This window comes from Nerophis ophidion, linkage group LG19 (genome assembly GCF_033978795.1).
Source record: "Nerophis ophidion isolate RoL-2023_Sa linkage group LG19, RoL_Noph_v1.0, whole genome shotgun sequence".
Taxonomy (NCBI): domain Eukaryota; kingdom Metazoa; phylum Chordata; class Actinopteri; order Syngnathiformes; family Syngnathidae; genus Nerophis; species Nerophis ophidion.
The window spans coordinates 35,502,457-35,524,562 of NC_084629.1; the positions used below are offsets into that span (position 1 = coordinate 35,502,457).

General features: G+C 39.2%; 1 protein-coding gene across 1 annotated transcript in view; it reads right to left on the reverse strand.

The window, feature by feature from the left end:
* Positions 1–22,106, reverse strand: part of znf148 (zinc finger protein 148) — a 39,481-nt gene that overhangs the window by 14,536 nt on the left and 2,839 nt on the right. The window contains 3 exon segments of the mRNA XM_061879898.1: positions 8,883–8,962; positions 8,965–9,007; positions 18,842–19,197. Coding sequence (XP_061735882.1) covers positions 8,883–8,962; positions 8,965–9,007; positions 18,842–19,174 — 456 coding nt within the window. The 5' untranslated portion in view covers positions 19,175–19,197.

Sequence of the window (22,106 nt, forward strand, 5' to 3'; positions counted from 1 at the left end):
TCATATTTTACGCTTCATAATGCGCCACACATTTTCCATGGGAGACAGGTCTGGACTGCAGGCGGGCCAGGAAAGAACCCACACTCTTTTTTTTACGAAGCCACGCTGTTGTAACACGTGCTGAATGTGGCTTGGCATTGTCTAGCTGAAATAAGCAGGGGCGTCCATTAAAAAAACAGCGCTTAGATGGCAGCATATGTTGTTCCAAAACCTGTATGTACCTTTCAGCATTAATGGTGCCTTCACAGATGTGTAAGTTACCCATGCCTTGGGCACTAATGCACCCCCATACCATCACAGATGCTGGGTTTTGAACTTTGCGTCGATAGCAGTCTGGATGGTTCGCTTCCCCTTTGGTCCGGATGACACGATGTTGAATATTTCCAAAAACAATTTGAAATGTGGACTCGTCAGACCACAGAACACTTTTCCACTTTACATCAGTACATCTTAGATGATCTCGGGCCCAATGAAGCCGGCGGCATTTCTGGATGTTGTTGATAAATGGCTTTTGCTTTGCATAGTAGAGCTTTAACTTGCACTTACAGATGTAGCGACCAACTGTATTTAGTGACAGTGGTTTTCTGAAGTGTTCCTGAGCTCATGTGGTGATATTCTTTAGAGATTGATGTCGGTTTTTTATACAGTGCGTCTGAGGGATTGAAGGTCACCGTCATTCAATGTTGGTTTCCGGCCATGCTGCTTACGTGGAGTGATTTCTCCAGATTCTCTGAACCTTTTGATGATATTATGGCCCGTAAATGTTGAAATCCCTAAATATCTTGCAATTGCACTTTGAGAAACCTTGTTCTTAAACTGTTTAACTATTTGCTCACGCAGTTTTGGACAAAGGGGTGTACCTCACCCCATCCTTGTTTGTGAATTACTTTCATACCCAATCATGGCACCCACCTGTTCCCAATTAGTCTGCACACCTGTGGGATGTTGCATATAAGTGTTTGATGAGCATTGCTCAACTTTATCAGTATTTATTGCCACCTTCCCCAACTTCTTTGTCACGTGTTGCTGGCATCAAATTCCAAAGTTAATGATTCTTGCAAAAAAAAAGTTTATGAGTTTGAACATCAAATATGTTGTTTTTGTAGCATATTCAACTGAATATGGCTTGAAAAGTATTAGCAAATCATTGTATTCCGTTTATATTTACATCTAACACAATTTCCCAACTCATATGGAAACGGGGTTTGTACTTTGTAGTTCAAGACTTCCAGTATTTTGAAAACATCACTGCACATCATAATGGCAGCTACAATTATCTGGGAATGTCTGGTGGGCCTGATTGAAAATCTTAATGGGCCGCGTGTGGCCCCTGGGCCTTAATTTGCCCAGGTCCGATTTAGGACCAAACCACTTAAAGTGGAACATTATCACCAGACCTGTGTAAGCATCAATATATACCTTGATGTTGCAGAAAAAAGACCAAATATTTTTTTAACCGATTTCCGAACTCTTAATGGGTGAATTTTGGCAAATTAAACGCCTTTCTGTATATCGCTCTGGAGGCGATGACGTCAGAACGTGACGTCTCCGAGGTAACACAGCCGCCATTTTAATTTTCAACACATTGTAAACATTGGGTCTCAGCTCTGTTATTTTCCGTTTTTTCGACTATTTTTTGGAACCTTGGAGACATCATGCCTCGTTGGTGTGTTGTCGGAGGGTGTAACAACACTAACAGGGAGGGATTCAAGTTGCACCACTGGCCCAAAGATGTGAAAGTGTCTTCCGCCAGACCCCCATTGAATGTGCCGGATTGTCTCCACATTTTACCGGCGATGCTAAGGCAGACATGGCACAGAGATGTATGGATAACCTGCAGATGCATTTGCAATGATAAAGTCAACGAAATCACAAAGGTGAGTTTTCTTGATGTTGACTTATGTGCTAATCAGACATATTTGGTCGCGGCGTGACTGCCAACTAATCGATGCTAACATGCTATGCTAATCGACGCTAACATGCTATTTACCGACGGTGCTAAAGCAGACATGGCACAGAGATGTATGGATAACCTGCAGATGCATTTGCAACGATAAAGTCAACGAAATCACAAAGGTGAGTTTTGTTGATGTTGACTGCCAGCTAATCGATGCTAACATGCTATGCTAATCGATGCTAACATGCTATTTACCGGCGGTGCTAAAGCAGACATGGCACAGAGATGTATGGATAACCTGCAGATGCATTTGCAACGATAAAGTCAACAAAATCACAAAGGTGAGTTTTGTTGATGTTGACTTATGTGCTAATCAGACATATTTGGTCGCGGCGTGACTGCCAACTAATCGATGCTAACATGCTACGCTAATCGACGCTAACATGCTATTTACCGGCGGTGCTAAAGCAGACATGGCACAGAGATGTATGGATAACCTGCAGATGCATTTGCAACGATAAAGTCAACGAAATCACAAAGGTGAGTTTTGTTGATGTTGACTGCCAGCTAATCGATGCTAACATGCTACGCTAATCGATGCTAACATGCTATTTACCGGCGGTGCTAAAGCAGACATGGCACAGAGATGTATGGATAACCTGCAGATGCATTTGCAACTATATTGCGTTTCCTTCCACCCACATTTAATGCGAAAAAAACACTTACCAATCGAAGGATTTAAGTTGCTCCAGTGTCACGAGATGCGAAAGTCCTGATCGTTTGGTCCGCACATTTTACCGGCGATGCTAACGCAGCTATTCGGCCATGCTATGGCTACGAATAGCTATTCAGCCATGCTATGGCTACGAATAGCTATTCGCTCAATAGCTTCAGTTTCTTCTTCAATACTTTCATACTACAACCATCCGTAATCTGTTGAATCGCTTAAGTTGCTGAAATCCGAGTCTGAATCCGAGCTAATGTCGCTATATCTTGCTGTGCTATTCGCCATTGTTTGTTTGCATTGGCAGCACTGTATGACGTCACAGGGAAATGGATAGTCGCATCGCAAATAGCGAAAATCAAGCACTTTAAAGCTTTTTTTAAGGATATTCCGAGACCTTTAAAATTTTGAAAAAAACTTCAAAAAATACAACAAGCCACTGCGAACTGATTTTTATTTTTTATAACCCTTTTGAAAATGTTCCCCTTTTAAACAAGTAAAACACTCTAACATAAAATCTGCTTAGTGAAAAGAATTATCATATCAGACAGAAAATAAGCAAATATTATTATTATTTGAGATATTTAATCTTAGATTTCAGTTTTTGCAGTGTAACGTGTACTTTGCTAACAAACATAATTATCCTAAATTCCGGACTATAAGTAACTGTCACGACGCGGGGTTTTTCCGCAACTTACTTTGAGGATTGTTCTCCCAGAAAGCAAACAGACTATTCTCGACAGGATTTGAAGGTAGGAACATGATTTAATAGTGACTATCAAATAGGTAAAAGCAAAAGGCGCAGGAAACAAAAGCTAACACTTAGCACAGATCTGGGCAAAACAGGCCCGGGGGCCACATGCGGCCCGTTAAGATTTTCAATCAGGCCCACTGGACATTCCCAAATCAGTTGTTTTCCCAAATCAGTTGTTTAGATCTTTAAAGGGGAACATTATCACAATTTCAAAAGGGTTAAAAACAATAAAAATCAGTTCCCAGTGGCTTGTTGTATTTTTTGAAGTTTTTTTCTAAATTTTACCGTCCCGGAATATCCCTAAAAAAAGCTTTAAAGTGCTTGATTTACGCTATTTGCGATGCGACCATCCATTTCCCTGTGACGTCATAGAGTGCTGCCAATGTAAACAAACAATGGGAATACCACAGCAAAATATAGCATCATTAGCTCGGAGTCAGACTCGGATTTCAGCGGTTTAAGCGATTCAACAGATTACGCATGTATTGAAACAGATGGTTTGAGTATGAAAATATTGAAGAAGAAACTGAAGCTATTGAGCGAATAGCTATTGACGCTATTCATAGCCATTGCATGGCCGAACAGCTGCGTTAGCATCGCCGGTAAAATGTGCGGAGCAAACGATCAGGACTTTCGCATCTCGTGACACTGGAGCAACTTAAATCCGTCGATTGGTAAGTGTTTTTTTCGCTTTAAATGTGGGTGGAAGGAAACGTAATATAGTTGCAAATGCATCTGCAGGTTATCCATACATCTCTGTGCCATGTCTGCTTTAGCACCGCCGGTAAATAGCATGTTAGCATCGATTAGCTGGCAGTCAACATCCACAAAACTCACCTTTGTGATTTCATTGACTTTATCGTTGCAAATGCATCTGCAGGTTATCCATACATCTCTGTGCCATGTCTGCTTTAGCACTGCCGGTAAATAGCATGTTAGCGTCGGTTAGCGCAGCATGTTAGCATCGATTAGCTGGCAGTTACGCCGCAACCAAATATGTCTGATTAGCACATAAGTCAACATCAAGAAAACTCACCTTTGTGATTTCGTTGACTATCGTTGCAAATGCATCTGCAGGTTATCCATACATCTCTGTGCCATGTCTGCCTTAGCATCGCCGGTAAAATGTGCAGACACTCCGGCACATTCAATGGGGGTCTGGCGGCAGACACTTTCACATCTTCGGGCCAGTGGTGCAACTTGAATCCCTCCCTGTTAGTGTTGTTACACCCTCCGACAACACACCGACGAGGCATGATGTCTCCAAGGTTCCAAAAAATAGTCGAAAAAACGGAAAATAACAGAGCTGAGACCCAATGTTTACAATGTGTTGAAAATTAAAATGGCGGCTGTATTACTTCGGAGACGTCACGTTCTGACGTAATCGCCACATGAGCGATAAACAGAAAGGCGTTTACTTTGCCAAAATTCGCCCATTTAGAGTTCGGAAATCGGTTAAAAAAATATATGGTCTTTTTTCTGCACCATCAAGGTATATATTGATGCTTACATAGGTCTGGTGATAATGTTCCCCTTTAAAATGGAAAGTGTAGCTGCCATTATGATGTGCAGTGATGTTTTCAAAATACCGGAAGTCTTGAACTACACAAAGTATTTCAATGGTTGGAATCTGCGCTTTTGCATTTTCAGAGCAGCTCAGACGAGGCACCAAGCAGTGTGGGTGGGGAGCTTTTCCACAGAGTGTTTCCAGAGCCACCAGCTTGAAATGTGGGTGTCAGGGACAGACGCGGAAATACATTTTTACAACAAAGTTCTAAAGCATCCATCCCATCCATCCATTTTCTACCGCTTATTTCCTTTCGGGGGCGCTGGCACCTATCTCAGCTACAATCGGGCGGAAGGCGGGGTACACCCTGGACAACTCGCCACCTCATCGCAGGGCCAACACAGATAGACAGACAACATTCACACTCACATTCACACACTAGGGCCAATTTAGTGTTGCCAATCAACCTATCCCCAGGTGCATGTCTTTGGAGGTGGGAGGAAGCCGGAGTACCCTGTTTGAACCCACGCATTCACGGGGAGAACATGCAAACTCCACACAGAAAGATCCCGAGACTGCAGGACCTTCGTATTGTGAGGCAGACGCACTAACCCCTCTTCCACCGTGAAGCCCAGTTCTAAAGCAGGCCTGGGCAATTATTTTGACTTGGGGGGCCGAATTTACAGAAAAAAATGTGTCCGGGGGCCGACATATCTGATTTTTAGGAACACTAATACAAAACCTCACAATAATGTCTGATTGAATGCTAAAAACGTTATGACAGCCCGCCTTAAAAAAACGCACTGGAATTTTACTTTTTACTGTAAGAGACACCCAGAATGTATATGAAAATAAAAAATGTGGAATTTACAATATTAACTATGAACGATAAAACATTGAATATTGACAAAATGTGAACGTCACACCCTCTCTCCATCTACATATTTTGCCATCAAGCAAAACGCAACAAAAACATGAATGCAAAAGGTAAAAAAAAAAAAAAACACCTACAATTTGATATCATTAAACTTCAGAACTTTGTTGTAAAAATGTCCTCCCGCGTCTGTCTCTGACACCCACATTTTTAGGCTGGCCGCTCTGGAAACACTCTGTGGAAACGCTCCCCACCCACACTTCTTGGTGCCTCGTCTGAGCTGCTGTGACTTAGATTACCACAGTAACTAGCACATCAAGCAAAAGCGCGGATTCCAAACATTGAAATACTTTATATAGTTCAGGACTTACGGTCATTTGTAAAACATCCTTGCACATCATAATGGCAGCTACAGTTTCAATCTTAAAGATGTAAAAAAAATTGGGGGAATGCCCGGCGGGCCAGATTGAAAAGCTTAATGGGCCGCATGGGAGCCATTACCTCCCTGCTTGGCACTAAGCATCAATTGGAATTGGGGGTTAAATCACCAAAAATAGTTCCCGGGCGCGGCCACCGCTGCTGCTCACTGCTCCCCTCACCTCCCAGGGGGTGATCAAGTGTGATGGGTCAAATGTAGAGGATAATCTCACCACACCTAGTGTGTGTGTGACAATAATTTACACTTTATAGACCGATGCGGCTAATATATCTAAATATTTTTCCCCTAAGATTTAGAGCAGGGGTAGGGAACATTTGGCTCTAGAGCCAGATGTGGCTCTTTTGATGACTTCATCTGGCTCTCGGATAAATCTTAGCTAGCATTGCTTAACACAGGGCTGTCCAAACTGCGGCCTGCGGGTCATTTTTTAACGGCCCCACGGCACATTTTAAGAATACAATTAAAAAAGAATAAAAAACATAAAAAGTGGTATAAAAGAGCAAACAGGTGAAATGTAACAAGAAATTGTTGCAATGCTTACTCTTATAACACAAAGCTGCCATGCAGGCTGTTTCTTTCTTTAAAAAAGAATAATAAATGTCTACCATTAAAAGATTACAGTTGGTACAAAATGCGGCTGCTAGACTTTTGACAAGAACAAGAAAGTTTGATCACATTACGCCTGTACTGGCTCACCTGCACTGGCTTCCTGTGCACTTAAGATGTGACTTTAAGGTTTTACTAATTACGTATAAAATACTACACGGTCTAGCTCCATCCTATCTTGCCGATTGTATTGTACCATATGTCCCGGCAAGAAATCTGCGTTCAAAAGACTCCGGCTTATTAGTGATTCCTAGAGCCCAAAAAAAGTCTGCGGGCTATAGAGCGTTTTCCGTTCGGGCTCCAGTACTCTGAATGCCCTCCCGGTAACAGTTCGAGATGCTACCTGAGTAGAAGCATTTAAGTCTCACCTTAAAACTCATCTGTATACTCTAGCCTTTAAATAGACCTCCTTTTTAGACCAGTTGATCTGCCGCTTCTTTTCTTTCTCCTACGTCCCCCCCCTCCCTTGTGGAGGGGGTCCGGTCCGATGACCATGGGTGAAAAAACTGGCTGTCCAGAGTCGAGACCCAGGATGGACCGCTCGTCGGGACCCAGGATGGACCGCTCGCCTGTATCGGTTGGGGACATCTCTACGCTGCTGATGCGCCTCCGCTGAGATGGTCTCCTGTGGACGGGACTCTCGCTGCTGTCTTGGATCCGCTTGAACTGAACTCTCGCGGCTGTGTTGGAGCCACTATGGATTGAACTTTCACAGTATCATGTTAGACCCGCTCGACATCCATTGCTTTCGGTCCCCTAGAGGGGGGGGTTGCCCACATCTGAGGTCCTCTCCAAGGTTCTCATAGTCAGCATTGTCACTGGCGTCCCACTGGATGTGAATTCTCCCTGCCCACTGGGTGTGAGTTTTCCTTGCCCTTTTGTGGTTCTTCCGAGGATGTCGTAGTCGTAATGATTTGTGCAGTCCTTTGAGACATTTGTGATTTGGGGCTATATAAATAAACATTGATTGATTGATTGATAAATAAAAACAATGTCATTTGAATTATTGACCAATACAAGGCTTTGATTACATCACATTAAATATTCCACTTTGAGATATTTTTTGGGGGAAAATGTTGCATATTTTGTGTTATACCATTTAAAAAAATGAGCTGTTTTTTTTTTTAAAGAAGGGCCTAAAACAAACAAACAAAACATAAACAACAATAAAACTTAAAATTGACGGATATATCTGAAACTGATCTCGAGATTATTGTGCTAAAAGTAAACCGTAAAAAAATGTTATAATTTTTTTTTAACACTAATAAATAGGACACTTTTGGATCCCCAATTATTTTAGTGCGATTTGTTTTTAAGTGTCTTTGCTCAAAAAATAATAATGAATCAAAATCCAAAATTAAGGCTCCAATTAGTATATAATCTCAAACATCCCACCTAAAAAGTTATTGGGTGAAAATATTGCATATTTAGTGTTTTTTCCTTTTTTTTTTCTAATGTTGATCTAGAGATTTAAAACTTGCATAATAATAAAAATTATAATACTGAATAATGACACATTTTTTATATATTTTTTTAACCAAAACCCTTTGGAGTCCCCGGGATCATAACTGAGTGGAGGCCTAAATGTATATTTTTTATACATATATTGTATTGGTTTTTAAAATAAAAATTATGAAAATGGCCCCCGCTTGCTCTGGCACCCCTGGCTTAACACGATAATTATGAATAATTCCGCTAGTAAGCACAGAGCTAAAAATACGTTCAAAACACAAAACATTCTCATGCATTATATCCATCCATCCGTTTTCTACCAGACTTGTTCAAGAAGTCACATTAATGGTAAGAAGTATTCGATTTATTATTGGTTAACTTCAGAATAAGAATGTTATTAAAACGAATAAGGGATTTATTATACTCTAAACATGTTGGTCTTACTTAAAAATGCACACATTTAGTTGTATTCAGTGTTAAAAAATAATATATGGCTCTCAACGGAAATACATTTTTAAACATTTGGCTTTCATGGCTCTCTCGGCAAAAAGGTTCTCGACCCCTGATTTAGAGCATGTGGTTTATATACTTTCGTAGTCCAGAAAATACGGTAATTTACTCCTTTGTACCTTAGCTGGTGAGTGTTGTTTCCTCTTCTTCTTCTTGGGACAAATGATCAGATCCTTGACTGCTTTCTTGTCTTCTTTATCTGCACCGGTGACTCAGTCAGTTTTAATTCTTGCTTGATGTTGAGCTGTAAAAGAAATGAGCATAAACAGAAAGATGATTTTGCAAAATTCCAAACGAAAATGAAGCACACACAAGCTATTTTGGAAGTGTGAATGCAGCTGATATAGGCTCCAGCAGCCCCAGTGACCACGAACGGGACAAGTGGCAGAAAATGGATGGATGGGTGGATGGAATCTAGTTCGGACGGACAAACAGCTTCAGGAAATTCCCTCAGGAAAATTAAATTCCAACACAGAATTGCGATATAATTTAAAAAGTAAATAAGAAATGAATGTCATTAGTCATCTTTACATAATAATAATATTGCACTTTAGTTAACACCTTTTTGAATGAGCTGGAAGTAGAGATGGACGATATGGGGGGAGGAAAATCAATAGTTAAAAAACAGGAAGGCACTGAATGTTAGGAAAATTAAATTTAAAAATGTGTTATTGTTACTTTGCCAAAAAAACTATTAAATTGGTAACAAAATGACTCTTTAATAGGTGTGATTGATTATTAGGGGATGTAATTATTGTGTTAATTAAATAAATAAAAAAACGGGCATATGCAGTTGTGATGTTTCATGAGAGCAGAGTGTGTGGTGCCTGTTAAGTGACAGAGCAGCTTTGGTTCAGCTGTGTTTGTTAGTTTGGCAGCGACATTTTTAATATCTTCACACTAATCAATAGTGATTGAATATTACAAACAGGATATTGTAGGACAGTGGTTCTCAAATGGGGCTACGCGTACCCCTGGGGGTACTTGAAGGTATGCCAAGGGGTACGTGAGATTTTCAAAAATATTCTAAAAATAGCAACAATTCAAAAATCTTTATATAATATATTTATTGAATAATACTCCACGAAAACATGAATGTAAGTTTATAAACTGTGAAGAGAAAAGCAACAAAACAATATTGACAGCTAGATTTTTTTTGGGCCATGTTCCATAAATATTGATGTTAAAGATTTCTTTTTTTGTGAAGAAATGTTTGGAATTATGTTGATGAATCTCTATCAAAATCCCCAAAAAGGCACTTTAAGTGATGATGACTTCTATTTGTAGAAATCTTTATTTATAATTTAATCACTTGTTTATTTTTCAACAAGTTTTTTTTTCCCCAAATAGTTCAATAAAGACCACTACAAATGAGCAATATTTTGCACTGTTAATAGAATTTGATCAATCAGAAAATGATCCCATAGTGCTGTATTTTACTTCTTTATCTCTTTTTTTCAACCAAAATGCTTTGCTCTGATTAGGGGCACTTGAATAAAACAATTTTTCACATGGGGGTACATCACTGAAAAAAGGTTGAGAACCACTGTTGTAGTATACCTAGCTCGTCGCTGAAATCATTAATTTGTTGTTCGTTATTCCCGCGCAGTAGTAGTGTGTCAGTGTGCATGTATTACATTGCTATTTAATATCAATGCAATTTTGTGTGTCATTCTGGTTTATGCTTTAATTATCATAAATATATTTCCTGCATTGAACTTGCTGTGCTTCTGACGCGGTTTTGTTGATATCAAAAGTAGCCTGCCGGGTTACTGCACACATCTAGATAACTGTTATTGTAACGTACATAAAAGTAATCAATTCGAAATACTGTTACTAGTAAAAGTAACGCCGTTATCATACATTCATGTTATTCGGAAAACTGCCGAATATATACTGTATTTTTCGGAGTATAAATCGCACCAGCCGAAATGCATAACAGAGAAGGAAAAAAACATATATACGTCCACTGGAGTATAAGTCGCATTTTTGGGGGAAATTTATTTGATAAAATCCAACACAAGGAATAGACATTTGAAAGGCCAATTAAATACATAAAGAATAGTGAACAACAGGCTGAATAAGTGTACGTTGTATGTGTTTTAGCAAGTTGGATATTTATTCCGTATTTTGTTTATACTCATATCAAATAAGATGTGTCAAATAGACAAATACAACTTCAATTGTAACACTGTATTTTTACAAAAGACCAAAAAAGCACATTTTTCTTAATATCTCACTGACCAAATTATTCAACCCCTTGAAGATCATAACTCTTAAGAACAGAATTTGAATAAGGTCTTTTCAATCGGGTGTTGAAAACACCTGTAGATGTGATTAGAACCATAACGAGCAACAATTAAACTGATTGAAAAAGACTGTGATGCTCAGCTTCTTGTAGATGGTCAATGGTGTATTTGCAACATGGTGAAGTCCAGGGAGTGGTCAAAGAAGTCAAGAGAGGAGGTAATTTCTCTTCATAAGAAAGGATATGGATATAAGAAAATAGCAAAGACATTACACATTCCAAGAGACACAGTTGGGAGCATAATTCGCAAGTTTAAAGCTAAAGGCACAGTGGAAACACTACCTGGGCGTGGTAGAAAGAGGATGCTGTGTGCGTACAGTGGTGAAAACCCCCGGGTAACAGCTGAGGAACTACAACAGGACATTGCAGAGGGGGGAACGCAGGTTTTGTCCCTGACAATAAGGCGCGCACTACGAGATGAAGGTCTCCATTCCACAACTCCCAGGCGCACCCCACTTCTGACTACCAGGCACAAGAAAAATAGACTCCAGTATGCCAAAAATCATCTGGACAAACCCCAAAGGTTTTGGGAAACTGTTCTATGGAGTGTAGAGACAAAACTGGAACTCTTTGAGCCTATGATTCAACGTTATGTCTGGAGGAGAAAAAATGAAGCTTACAAAGAGAAGAACACCTTGCCTACTGTTAAGCATGGTGGGGGTCAATCATGCTCTGGGGCTGTTTCTCTGCCTCAGGTACCGGGAATCTCCCGCGCGTTCAAGGCATTATGAATTCTATTTCCTAGCAGGATATATTAGCTGCAAATGTCATGAAGTCAGTGACGAAGCTGAGGCTTGGGAGACGTTGGACCTTTGGAGGTATCCCAAGCATACCTCCAAATCAACATCAGTGGTTGCAGAAGAAGGGCTGGAAGACTCTGGAGTGGCCTTCACAGTCGCCAGACCTAAATCCTGTAGAAAAGCTGTGGTGGGACTTGAAGAAGGCAGTTGCAGCACGCAAGCCCAAGAATATGAATGAACTGGAGGCCTTTGCCCAAGAGGAATGGGTTAAAATACCTGCAGATGGTTGCAAGAAGCTTGTGTCCGCTTATGTATCACCTTTGAAGGATGTCATTACTGCCAAAGGGTGTTCTACTAAGTACTAAAGATGCATGGTACCAGGGGGTTGAATCATTTTGTCAATGACATATTAAGAAAAATGTCCTTTTTTGGTATTTTGTAAAATACAGTGTTACAATTTAAGTTGCATTTGTCTATTTGACACATCTTTATTTGATATGACTATAAACAAAATACGGAATAAATGTCCAACTTGCTAAAACACCAAAATTGTGTGGGGGTTGAATAATTTTGATCACAACTGTACGTTTACCAAACAATCTGTCACTCCTAATCGATAAATCCCATGATTTCTTCTTCCTCGATGTCGCTTCTAAACAACTCTGCCAACTCCAAAGGTATGCGCCGCTTCCTCTTGTCGTTTTGTGCTGCATATTTCACTACATCCAGCTTGTAATCTGCAGTACATGATTTCCTTTTTGGTGCAATTTTTGTTCCGCCCTTCTCAGTTTTTATAAGTTACCGCCAACGATGAAATGAGCCATTTTAATAGCTATGGCAGTAGCATATAGCAGTTAGCAATCCATGACCCTGCCCCGCCAAATTCTTATTGGTTGACGTGTGTGTGATGATTGCTGACATTTTCTTCGTCTCTTCCGCGAATGAGATAAATAATATTATTTGATATTTTACGGTAATGCGTTAATAATTTCATATATAAGTCACACCGGAGTATATGTCCCACCCCCGGCCAAACTATGAAAAAAACTAACTTATAGTCCGAAAAATACGGTACTTATTTAGTATTAACCGTTTTTTTTCTTAATGTCATTGAAACAAAATGTGACTTTCCATATTTGTTATCAATGTCTGAAGCGTTCCTTGTAACCGTGGCTTCAAAAAGCACATGATTTCAACCGAAATATGAAAACAAGACCCTCGGTGGCAGTAAAAGCTTTGTCAAATGACTTTGTCCATCTTAAACATTCATTTAGCACAGACATGGGCAATTATTTTGATTCGGGAGGCCAACATTTGAGGAAAAAAATGTGTCTGGGGGCAGGTGTATCTGATTTTTAGGAACACTAATACAAAACCTCACAATAATGTCTGATTGAATGCTAAAAACTTTATGACGGACAGCCTTAATGGAATTTTTATTTTTATTTTTACTAAATGAGTAACCCAGAATGTACAGAATGTGGCATTTACAATATTATCTATGAACGATAAAACACTGAATATTGACAAATAGGGTTTTCTAAAGATCCCAAAAACTCATTTTAAAGTCCGTGAAGATCTGGCATTCCAGGCTATAGGTCCCAGACTCTGGAACAATTTGCACCAGTCCCTCAGTGATCTTGACTGTGTATTTTAAAACTTCTCTTTTTAGTAAACCTTTTAGTTAATGCACCTTTTAACTATCATTTTTAATCCACTTTGTGATGTTTCCCCTGTTGTTTTAAATAGAATTGTTGTTTTACTTTTCCTATGTGGGGCGGTATACAGTTGTGATCAAAATGATTCAACCCCCACACAATTTTGGTGTTTTAGCAAGTTGGACATTTATTCCGTATTTTGTTTATAGTCATATCAAATAAAGATGTGTCAAGTAGACAAATACAACTTAAATTGTAACACTGTATTTTACAAAATAGCAAAAAAGGACATTTTTCTTAATATCTCAATGACAAAATGATTCAACCCCCTAGTTCCATGCATCTTTAGTACTTAGTAGAACACCCTTTGGCAGTAATGACATCCTTCAAAGGTGACACATAAGCGGACACAAGCTTCTTGCAAGCATCTACAGGTATTTTAGCCCATTCCTCTTGGGCAAAGGCCTCCAGTTCATTCATATTCTTGGGCTTGCGTGCTGCAACTGCCTTCTTCAAGTCCCACCACAGCTTTTCTAAAGGATTTAGGTCTAGCGACTGTGAAGGCCACTCCAGAGTCTTCCAGTCCAACCACTCTGATGTTGATTTGGAGGTATGCTTGGGATCCTTGTCCTGTTGGAAGGTCCAACGTCTCCCAAGCCTCAGCTTCGTCACTGACTTCATGACATTTGCAGCTAATATATCCTGCTAGGAAATAGAATTCATAATGCCTTGAACGCGCGGGAGATTCCCGGTACCTGAGGCAGAGAAACAGCCCCAGAGCATGATTGACCCCCCACCATGCTTAACAGTAGGCAAGGTGTTCTTCTCTTTGTAAGCTTCATTTTTTTCTCCTCCAGACATAACGTTGATTCATAGGCCCAAAGAGTTCCAGTTTTGTCTCATCACTCCATAGAACAGTTTTCCAAAACCTTTGGGGTTTGTCCAGATGATTTTTGGCATACTGGAGTCTATTTTCTTGTGCCTGGTAGTCAAAGTGGGGTGCGCCTGGGAGTTCTGGCATGGAGGCCTTCATCTCGTAGTGTGCGCCTTATTGTCTGGGACGAAACCTGCATTCCCTCCTCTGCAATGTCCTGTTGTAGTTCCTCAGCTGTTACCCGGGGGGTTTTCACCACTGTACGCGCACAGCATCCTCTTTCTACCACGCCCAGGTAGTGTTTCCACTGTGCCTTTAGCTTTAAACTTGCAAATTATGCTCCCAACTGTGTCTCTTGGAATGTGTAATGTCTTTGCTATTTTCTTATATCCATATCCTTTCTTATGAAGAGCAATTACCTCCTCTCTTGACTTCTTTGACCACTCCCTGGACTTCACCATGTTGCAAATACACCATTGACCATCTACAAGAAGCTGAGCGTCACAGTCTTTTTCAATCAGTTTAACTGTTGCTCGTTATGGTTCTAATCACATCTAGAGGAGTTTTCAACACCAGATTGAAAATACCTTATTCAAATTCTGTTCTTAAGAGTTATGATCTTCAAGGGGTTGAATAATTTTGTCAATGAGATATTAAGAGAAATGATACTGTTTGGTATGTTACAAAATATAATGTTGTAATTTAAGTTGCATTCGTCTATTTAATGCATCTTTATTTGATATGACTATAAACAAAATACGGAATAAATGTCCAACTTGCTAAAACACCAAAATTGTGTGGGGGTTGAATAATTTTGATCACAACTGTAGCTCGGTTGGTAGAGCAGCCGTGCCAGCAACTTGATGGTTGCAGGTTCGATCCCCGCTTCCGCCATCCTAGTCACTGCCGTGGTGTCCTCGGGCAAGACACTTTACCCGCCTGCTCCCAGTGCCACCCACACTGGTTTAAAATGTAACTTAGATATTGGGTTTCACTATGTAAAGCGTTTTGAGTCACTAGAGAAAAAGCGCTACATATATAAATATAATTGACTTCACTATGTTTTGTACAGCGCTTAGTGATTGTATCTGTGAAAAGCGCTTTATAAATAACATTTACCTACTTACTTACTAAAAACAATCCCTGCTGTGGCGTAGATTACCATACTAACTGACTAGATGACCATAGTAACTAATTAGATCACCATAGTAACTAGTCTATTATGCACAAGCGCAGATTTCAACCATTGAAATAATTTGTATGCTGTAGTTCAAGACTCACGGCCATTTAAAAACATGACTACACATCATAATGGCAGCTACACTGTCCATCTTAAAGATGTAAAAAAATTATTTGGGAATGTCCGGCGGGCCAGATTGAGAAGCTTAACGGGCCACATAATTTGTTATCACACTTCAACATATCAGTCATGTTAATGCTACCCTTTGCTAAGTCAGCATTGCAAATGAGAATCTGGTCTTAATTGACGAACCCTGGGTAAACAAAGGTTAAATTAACATTTCTGAATACATTGAAACTAGGATGTTGAGGATGCCTGTGCGTTGCTAACTGTTTATATGGCAGTACTACAGGGTTCCCCACACATTCATTTATTTGTGGCGGCCCGCCACGAAAAAATTACAGACGGCACAAATAAATAAATAAATATATATATATATTTTTTTTTTCGGCTTTTGACTCGCTCGACCACTCATAAAAGCGATGGGACTCTGTCTGTGAATGGAGCTTGTAGTTACTTATTATATAAATATGTACATAAAGTGTTGTAAATATATTTCAACTCCGCGTTCTTCTTGGTCATCGCCGCCGCCGCCGCCAGACCGCACCACCACCAATACATGCCTGCCCTGTAGGAAACACTGTACTACATTACCTAGAATGCTCAGTGCTTTACACCAAAATCAAAAGAATGTCTAAGCTAGATAGGACAAAGATTTTTTTTGTTGTTTGAGCTGCATAGAGTCGATATGTTGTTACCCGGTGTTGTTCCTAATTCGTCTACGCAAGAAACAAAAATTTTGATTACACAGTTCACAAGGTAATTTAAGCCAGACCAGAGTCTGAAATCCCAAAAAGAGGACACATATATGCTAGGTGAAAATTTGCCAATGATACTCGAACTTTCTTTATAAATAATATATTTATTTAAATAAAACATTTTTTCTCCTCTGTTGACAGCAGTGTTGGCGCTAGGAATTTTCTAAATGGGCCCCATCAAGTCATAAAAATGGGGTCCCACAGTATATTTTTGGGGTCCCCACTTTTTGTAAGCATTTCGAAAACAAATGATAAACGTATGCATTGTCCTGTTATATCTCAAAATCTATATTGTGTTTTGGAAAAAGGTTGTCATGAACGTTACTTAATTCATTAAAAGAAATAATAATAATAAAAAAGAAGACAAATTTGTATGCATATGTAAATGTATTCAGTTATAAACATTCACTCACTTTCTTCTGTCCTTCCTGGATCTGAACTTTACCGCTGCTGGTAGTTTTTTTCTATGTTTTTATTTAATACGTTGTAGGTGTATTTATTTCAGTATAAAAGTGTAAAAAAGTGTTTTACTTGGGTCATGAAATGATGATAATGGTGTGCCAGGGCATACATACATTTTATATTTACCCCTTAAATCTCTGGAGTCTACATCAACTTCACATCTATTCCTCATTTCAAAATGTTTTAGTTTCTTTTATGTTGTGTTTTTGTTTGTTGTCCGCCCTTTTTTTGTCGAACAAAACAGTTCTTTTTATGGCAAACACATAAAATATGTAAAATCTTCCACCAAAATTATTTTTCAAAGTGGAGTATTTGATGTGACGTAATGGGGGTTGAGGGGGTGTATATTGTAGCGTCCCGGAAGAGTTAGTGCTGCAAGGGGTTCTGGGTATTGGTTGTTTTGTGTTTATGTTGTGTTACGGTGCGAAATGTGTTTGTCATTCTTGTTTGGTGTGGGCTCACAGTGTGGCGCATATTTGTAACAGTGTTAAAGTTGTTTATACGGCCACCCTCAGTGTGACCTGTATGGCTGATAAACAAATATGCCTTGATTAACAATTGAAAAATACACATAACCCTGACTCAAAACGCCGGACATTTGAGGCATTTAGGAAACCCCGTCCGGACAGCACAGACAGTCCCGCAAAAGAGGACATGTCCGGGGAAAAGAGGACGCATGGTCAGTCTAGATAATTGGCAAATTGGATTGGCGAAAACAGTTGTTTTATTTGAATTTGCGCCAATTGGCCAATCGCAAATTTCAAGGACTGAAATGTATTGTCCAAATAATTCAGATTTAAATGTAAAATATACAGTAAACGCAATGCTTTGATCGCATTGTGACTTTCACTGAATTGTGTGCCTTAAAGGGGAAGTGCACTTTTTAAAAGTTTGCCAGTCTTTCATAATTGTAATGTAAGAATAGGAGCACTTATATTTGTAATTTTTTTGGAAAGTACAAGGTAGCTGACAATGTAAAAACCAGGAGTCCACCATTGCGCCCATAAAGTCCTCTAAAAAAACATCCCACAGCCGCCAACAATACTCCATTTACATGTAGGGACCTGAATATTAATAAGTATTGATGGTATTACGCTAACGCAGAGGAACTACTTTTGGCGGCGCCGTGATCTCGGAGAGCTAACTAGCTGACATATTGAGGTGCTGCATCCCCTCTGAGTTAGGGAAAGTTAAGTCTAGATTATAAATCCTGTCTCTCACCTGGATAGTAGAATGTTGTGGACATAAACCCACTAGTTGGTTAATTTTGACATCCAACTAAGACCCTTAAATGGCCAGAAAGACAAAAAGATGACTTGTTGATGTAAATGGGAAGATATAAACATCCCATCAGTCGTTATCCCAGTGAGAGCAGACTTTGTGCAGTAAGCGGTTATTTTATTATGTTTGTATATCTTGTTTAGCACTTTGAAGTTCTGCTACATGATGCTTAGTGTTTGACTAAAGCTGTTTGCACACAGCTTCTAAAACTTGTGGATCATCCTCATTATATTCAGGCTCAAAAATACAAGTTTCTGGATCATCATTTGTTGTCTCTCATCAAGTCTGCCATGATTAGTATTCTCGTTGTTGTTGAACGGAAAGTGAACATTGTGATGCGTCTGTGAAATTAATACACCACCGCATGCTTAACATGATGAAAATATGTAAATATTACATGTTATTATGAATGTTACTAGATACTACATATATATTTACAGTATATATATATATCAAACTTTGATGGATGTCTTTCAGAGAGCTTTATAGGGTGACTTCCATTCGTTCCCTTGTTAGCTGACTTTTTCTAACATTTATTTATGAGTTAGAATACATAAAAGAAAAATGTGTTCTTGTCTATCATAAAGGTTGTGAATGATAGGCACAATTAAAAAGTGCCACATTACCGTTATTATTTACCTTTTGCACAGAAGTTGAATATTGAAAAAAATGTCAATACTTCTCAGCATGAACTCACAGGCAAGCAGGGCAACTTATGGGTGAGCTTGAGGGGGAAGTGCACGCCCACCTCGCCTGCTCCCTCCTCCTCGCCCCCGCCGCCGGTCTTGGACATCTCCTGCATCATCAGCTGCTCGGGAGGTACCAGGTCGTGAGTCACCAGAGAGCTTACGGTCAAGTCCTCCTCCTCGTCCTCGTCTTCCGCCAACAGCGGGTGGTCCGCCAGCGAGCGCTCCCCGAGCGTCATCACCACCAGTCCGCCCGCGGCGCCCAGGCCCGCACGCCCGCCGACGTCCATCCCTGCACTGCTGCACTTGAACAGCATGCCGTCCAACTTGTCCTCAGAGTTCATCTTGCACAGTGGCGCTGCTGAGTCTGCACACACAAATAATAATAATAATAATATGAGTCAGACATTAGCATCAGGGTTCTATGCTGCGCATGGCTGTCTTTCATGAGCGATATCGGCCGATACTGACACCGATTACATGGATTAACTGTCATTTTTCCAATCTATTTACGCTGAGTGCTATGAGCAACATCAACATAATACAATATATAACCCACTTCCTGTTTCTGCTTAGTATGTAAGGTTGTATTTCTGACTCATTCCTGTGAGAACCCTGCGTATTAAGGAGTGGGACTATCCAGGTCTAGCTGAAGGGCGCTCAAACAACCACCACGTGGCATCTGTGAGCAGATAACACTCGATCATCTCTTTCCGACTGCTCAGGTCTTCTCAAGTCGCTAGGAAATTTGTGTTTTTTCATCAAATAATTGATTAACATATATATATATATACATGCAGTGGGGCAAAAAAGTATTTAGTCAGCCACCGATTGTGCAAGTTCTCCCACTAGTCACTGCCGTTGTGTCCTTGGGCAAGACACTTTACCCACCTGCTCCCAGTGCCACCCACACAGGTTTAAATGTAACTTGGATATTGGGTTTCACTATGTAAAGCGCTTTGAGTCACTAGAGAAAAGCGCTATATAAATATAATTCACTTCACATTTAAAATGATGACAGAGGTCTGTAATTTTCATCATAGGTACACTTTAACTGTGAGATACAGAATGTGAAAAAAAAAAAAACAGGAATTTGCGGAATTTAAATGAAACGGGAATTTAAATGAATGTGTGGGAAACAGGGTTTCCCACACATTCATTTATTTGTGGCGGCCCGCCACGGAAAAATTACGGCCGCCACAAATAAAAAAATAAAAATTAAAAATTAAAAAAATATATAAATATATATATTTTTTTTCAGCTTTTGACTCGCTCGACCGCTCACAAAAGCAATGGGACTCTGTCTGTGAATGGAGCTTGTAGTTACTTATTATATAAATATGTATATAAATATGTACACAAAGTGTTGTAATTATATTTCAACTCCGCGTTCTTCTTTGTCATCGCCACCGCCGCTGCCACCCCAACCCACCACCCACCCCCCACCACAAATATATGCCTGACCTGTGGGAAACATTGTGTGTGTGTGTGTATATATATATATATATATATATATATATATATATATATATATATATATATATATATATATAAATATATACCAGTGACGTGCTGTCAGGGGAGGCAATTGCGGCAGTGCCTCACCTGCCACCAGGTGGCTTAACCATGAGATGTTCTAAAACTAAATAATAAAACAAAATAATTTTTAATATTTCTATTTTGGTTTATGCTTTCTATGTGATTTTGGTGTGGTTCCTGTATATTTTGATCATTTTCAAAGGTCAAAATCGCAGAAATTCCATGCTTCCTGATCAAAACAATGCAGCGGATGAGAAGTGAGGCAGACACCGGCGGTGCCTCCACGGCTACACACAGTGTGTATTGGTCGTGCGTGCGAGGGGGCGCATGCTTGTTGCCACATGGAAAAGGCAGGTCTTGAGACAGCAAGTACCTCTGCCTCAAGGTAGTGGGCGATATATTGTCAACTTGCAGTTGAATGCCTCAGCAGTACTCTGACTCGCCACACACTGGGAGAAGTGGGGGCGCTCAAGCTAGCAGACCCAGGTCTCTTCAGAAGAAGGCAAAATGTTTCTCTTTTATCTTTTAACTGTATTTATAACAAACATGGCATTTTTATTAGAGTAAGCCAGCGTTTGTGGGTGTTTTTTGTCAGATGCAAAAATAATCTTTAGTTTCTTGGAATGATATTGAATTAAATGAATGTTTCTGCCAATATGGAGGATTATATACTGTATCCAAGATTAAATACTTCACTAAACTGGGCTTTGAGACGAAATAAATGCGATCATACAAACTACATTTTCATGGAGGATAAGTACTGCTGCTTCAGATACAAATACAGAAAGGTAATATACACTCACAATACCTGATTTATTTTGTTAAAAGCAAATGGGACCAAAAAGTATTTAATAACAACTTTATCAAATACTTTTTGGACCTATTTATCATATCATAATATCATTATGATAACATTTTTATGAAAGCGAATAACTCCCTTTTTTTCCTGTAACTCGAATGTGCAACCTAAATCAACAATGACTAGAGCTGCACATATGAATTATAGTAAAAAATAAAAAAGAAAGGAAAAAAAAGTATGTATGCCTCACCTGGTGTTTAGTTCACCTCACTGATATATATATATATATATATATATATATATATATATATATATAGATAAATAAACACACGCATATATATATACATATGTACACACACATATACATATATATATACACATACATACATATATATATATATACATACATACATTCATACATACATACATATACATACATACATATATATATATATATATATATATATACATACATACATACATACATACATATATATATATATATATATATATATATATATATATATATACACACACACAGACACACACATATATATAAATACATATACAAACCCCGTTTCTGTATGAGTTGGGAAATTGTGTTAGATGTAAATATAAACGGAATACAAGGATTTGCAAATCATTTTCAACCCATATTCAGTTGAATATGCTACAAAGACAACATATTTGATGTTCAAACTGATAACCATTTTTTTTTTGCAAATAATCATTAACTTTAGAATTCGATGCCAGCAACACGTGACGAAGAAGTTGGGAAAGGTGGCAATAAATACTGATTAAGTTGATAAATACTCATCAAACACTTATTTGGAACATCCCACGGGTGTGCAGGCTAATTGGGAACAGGTGGGTGCCATGATTGGTTATAAAAGCAGCTTCCATGAAATGCTAAGTAATTCACAAACAAGGATGGGGCG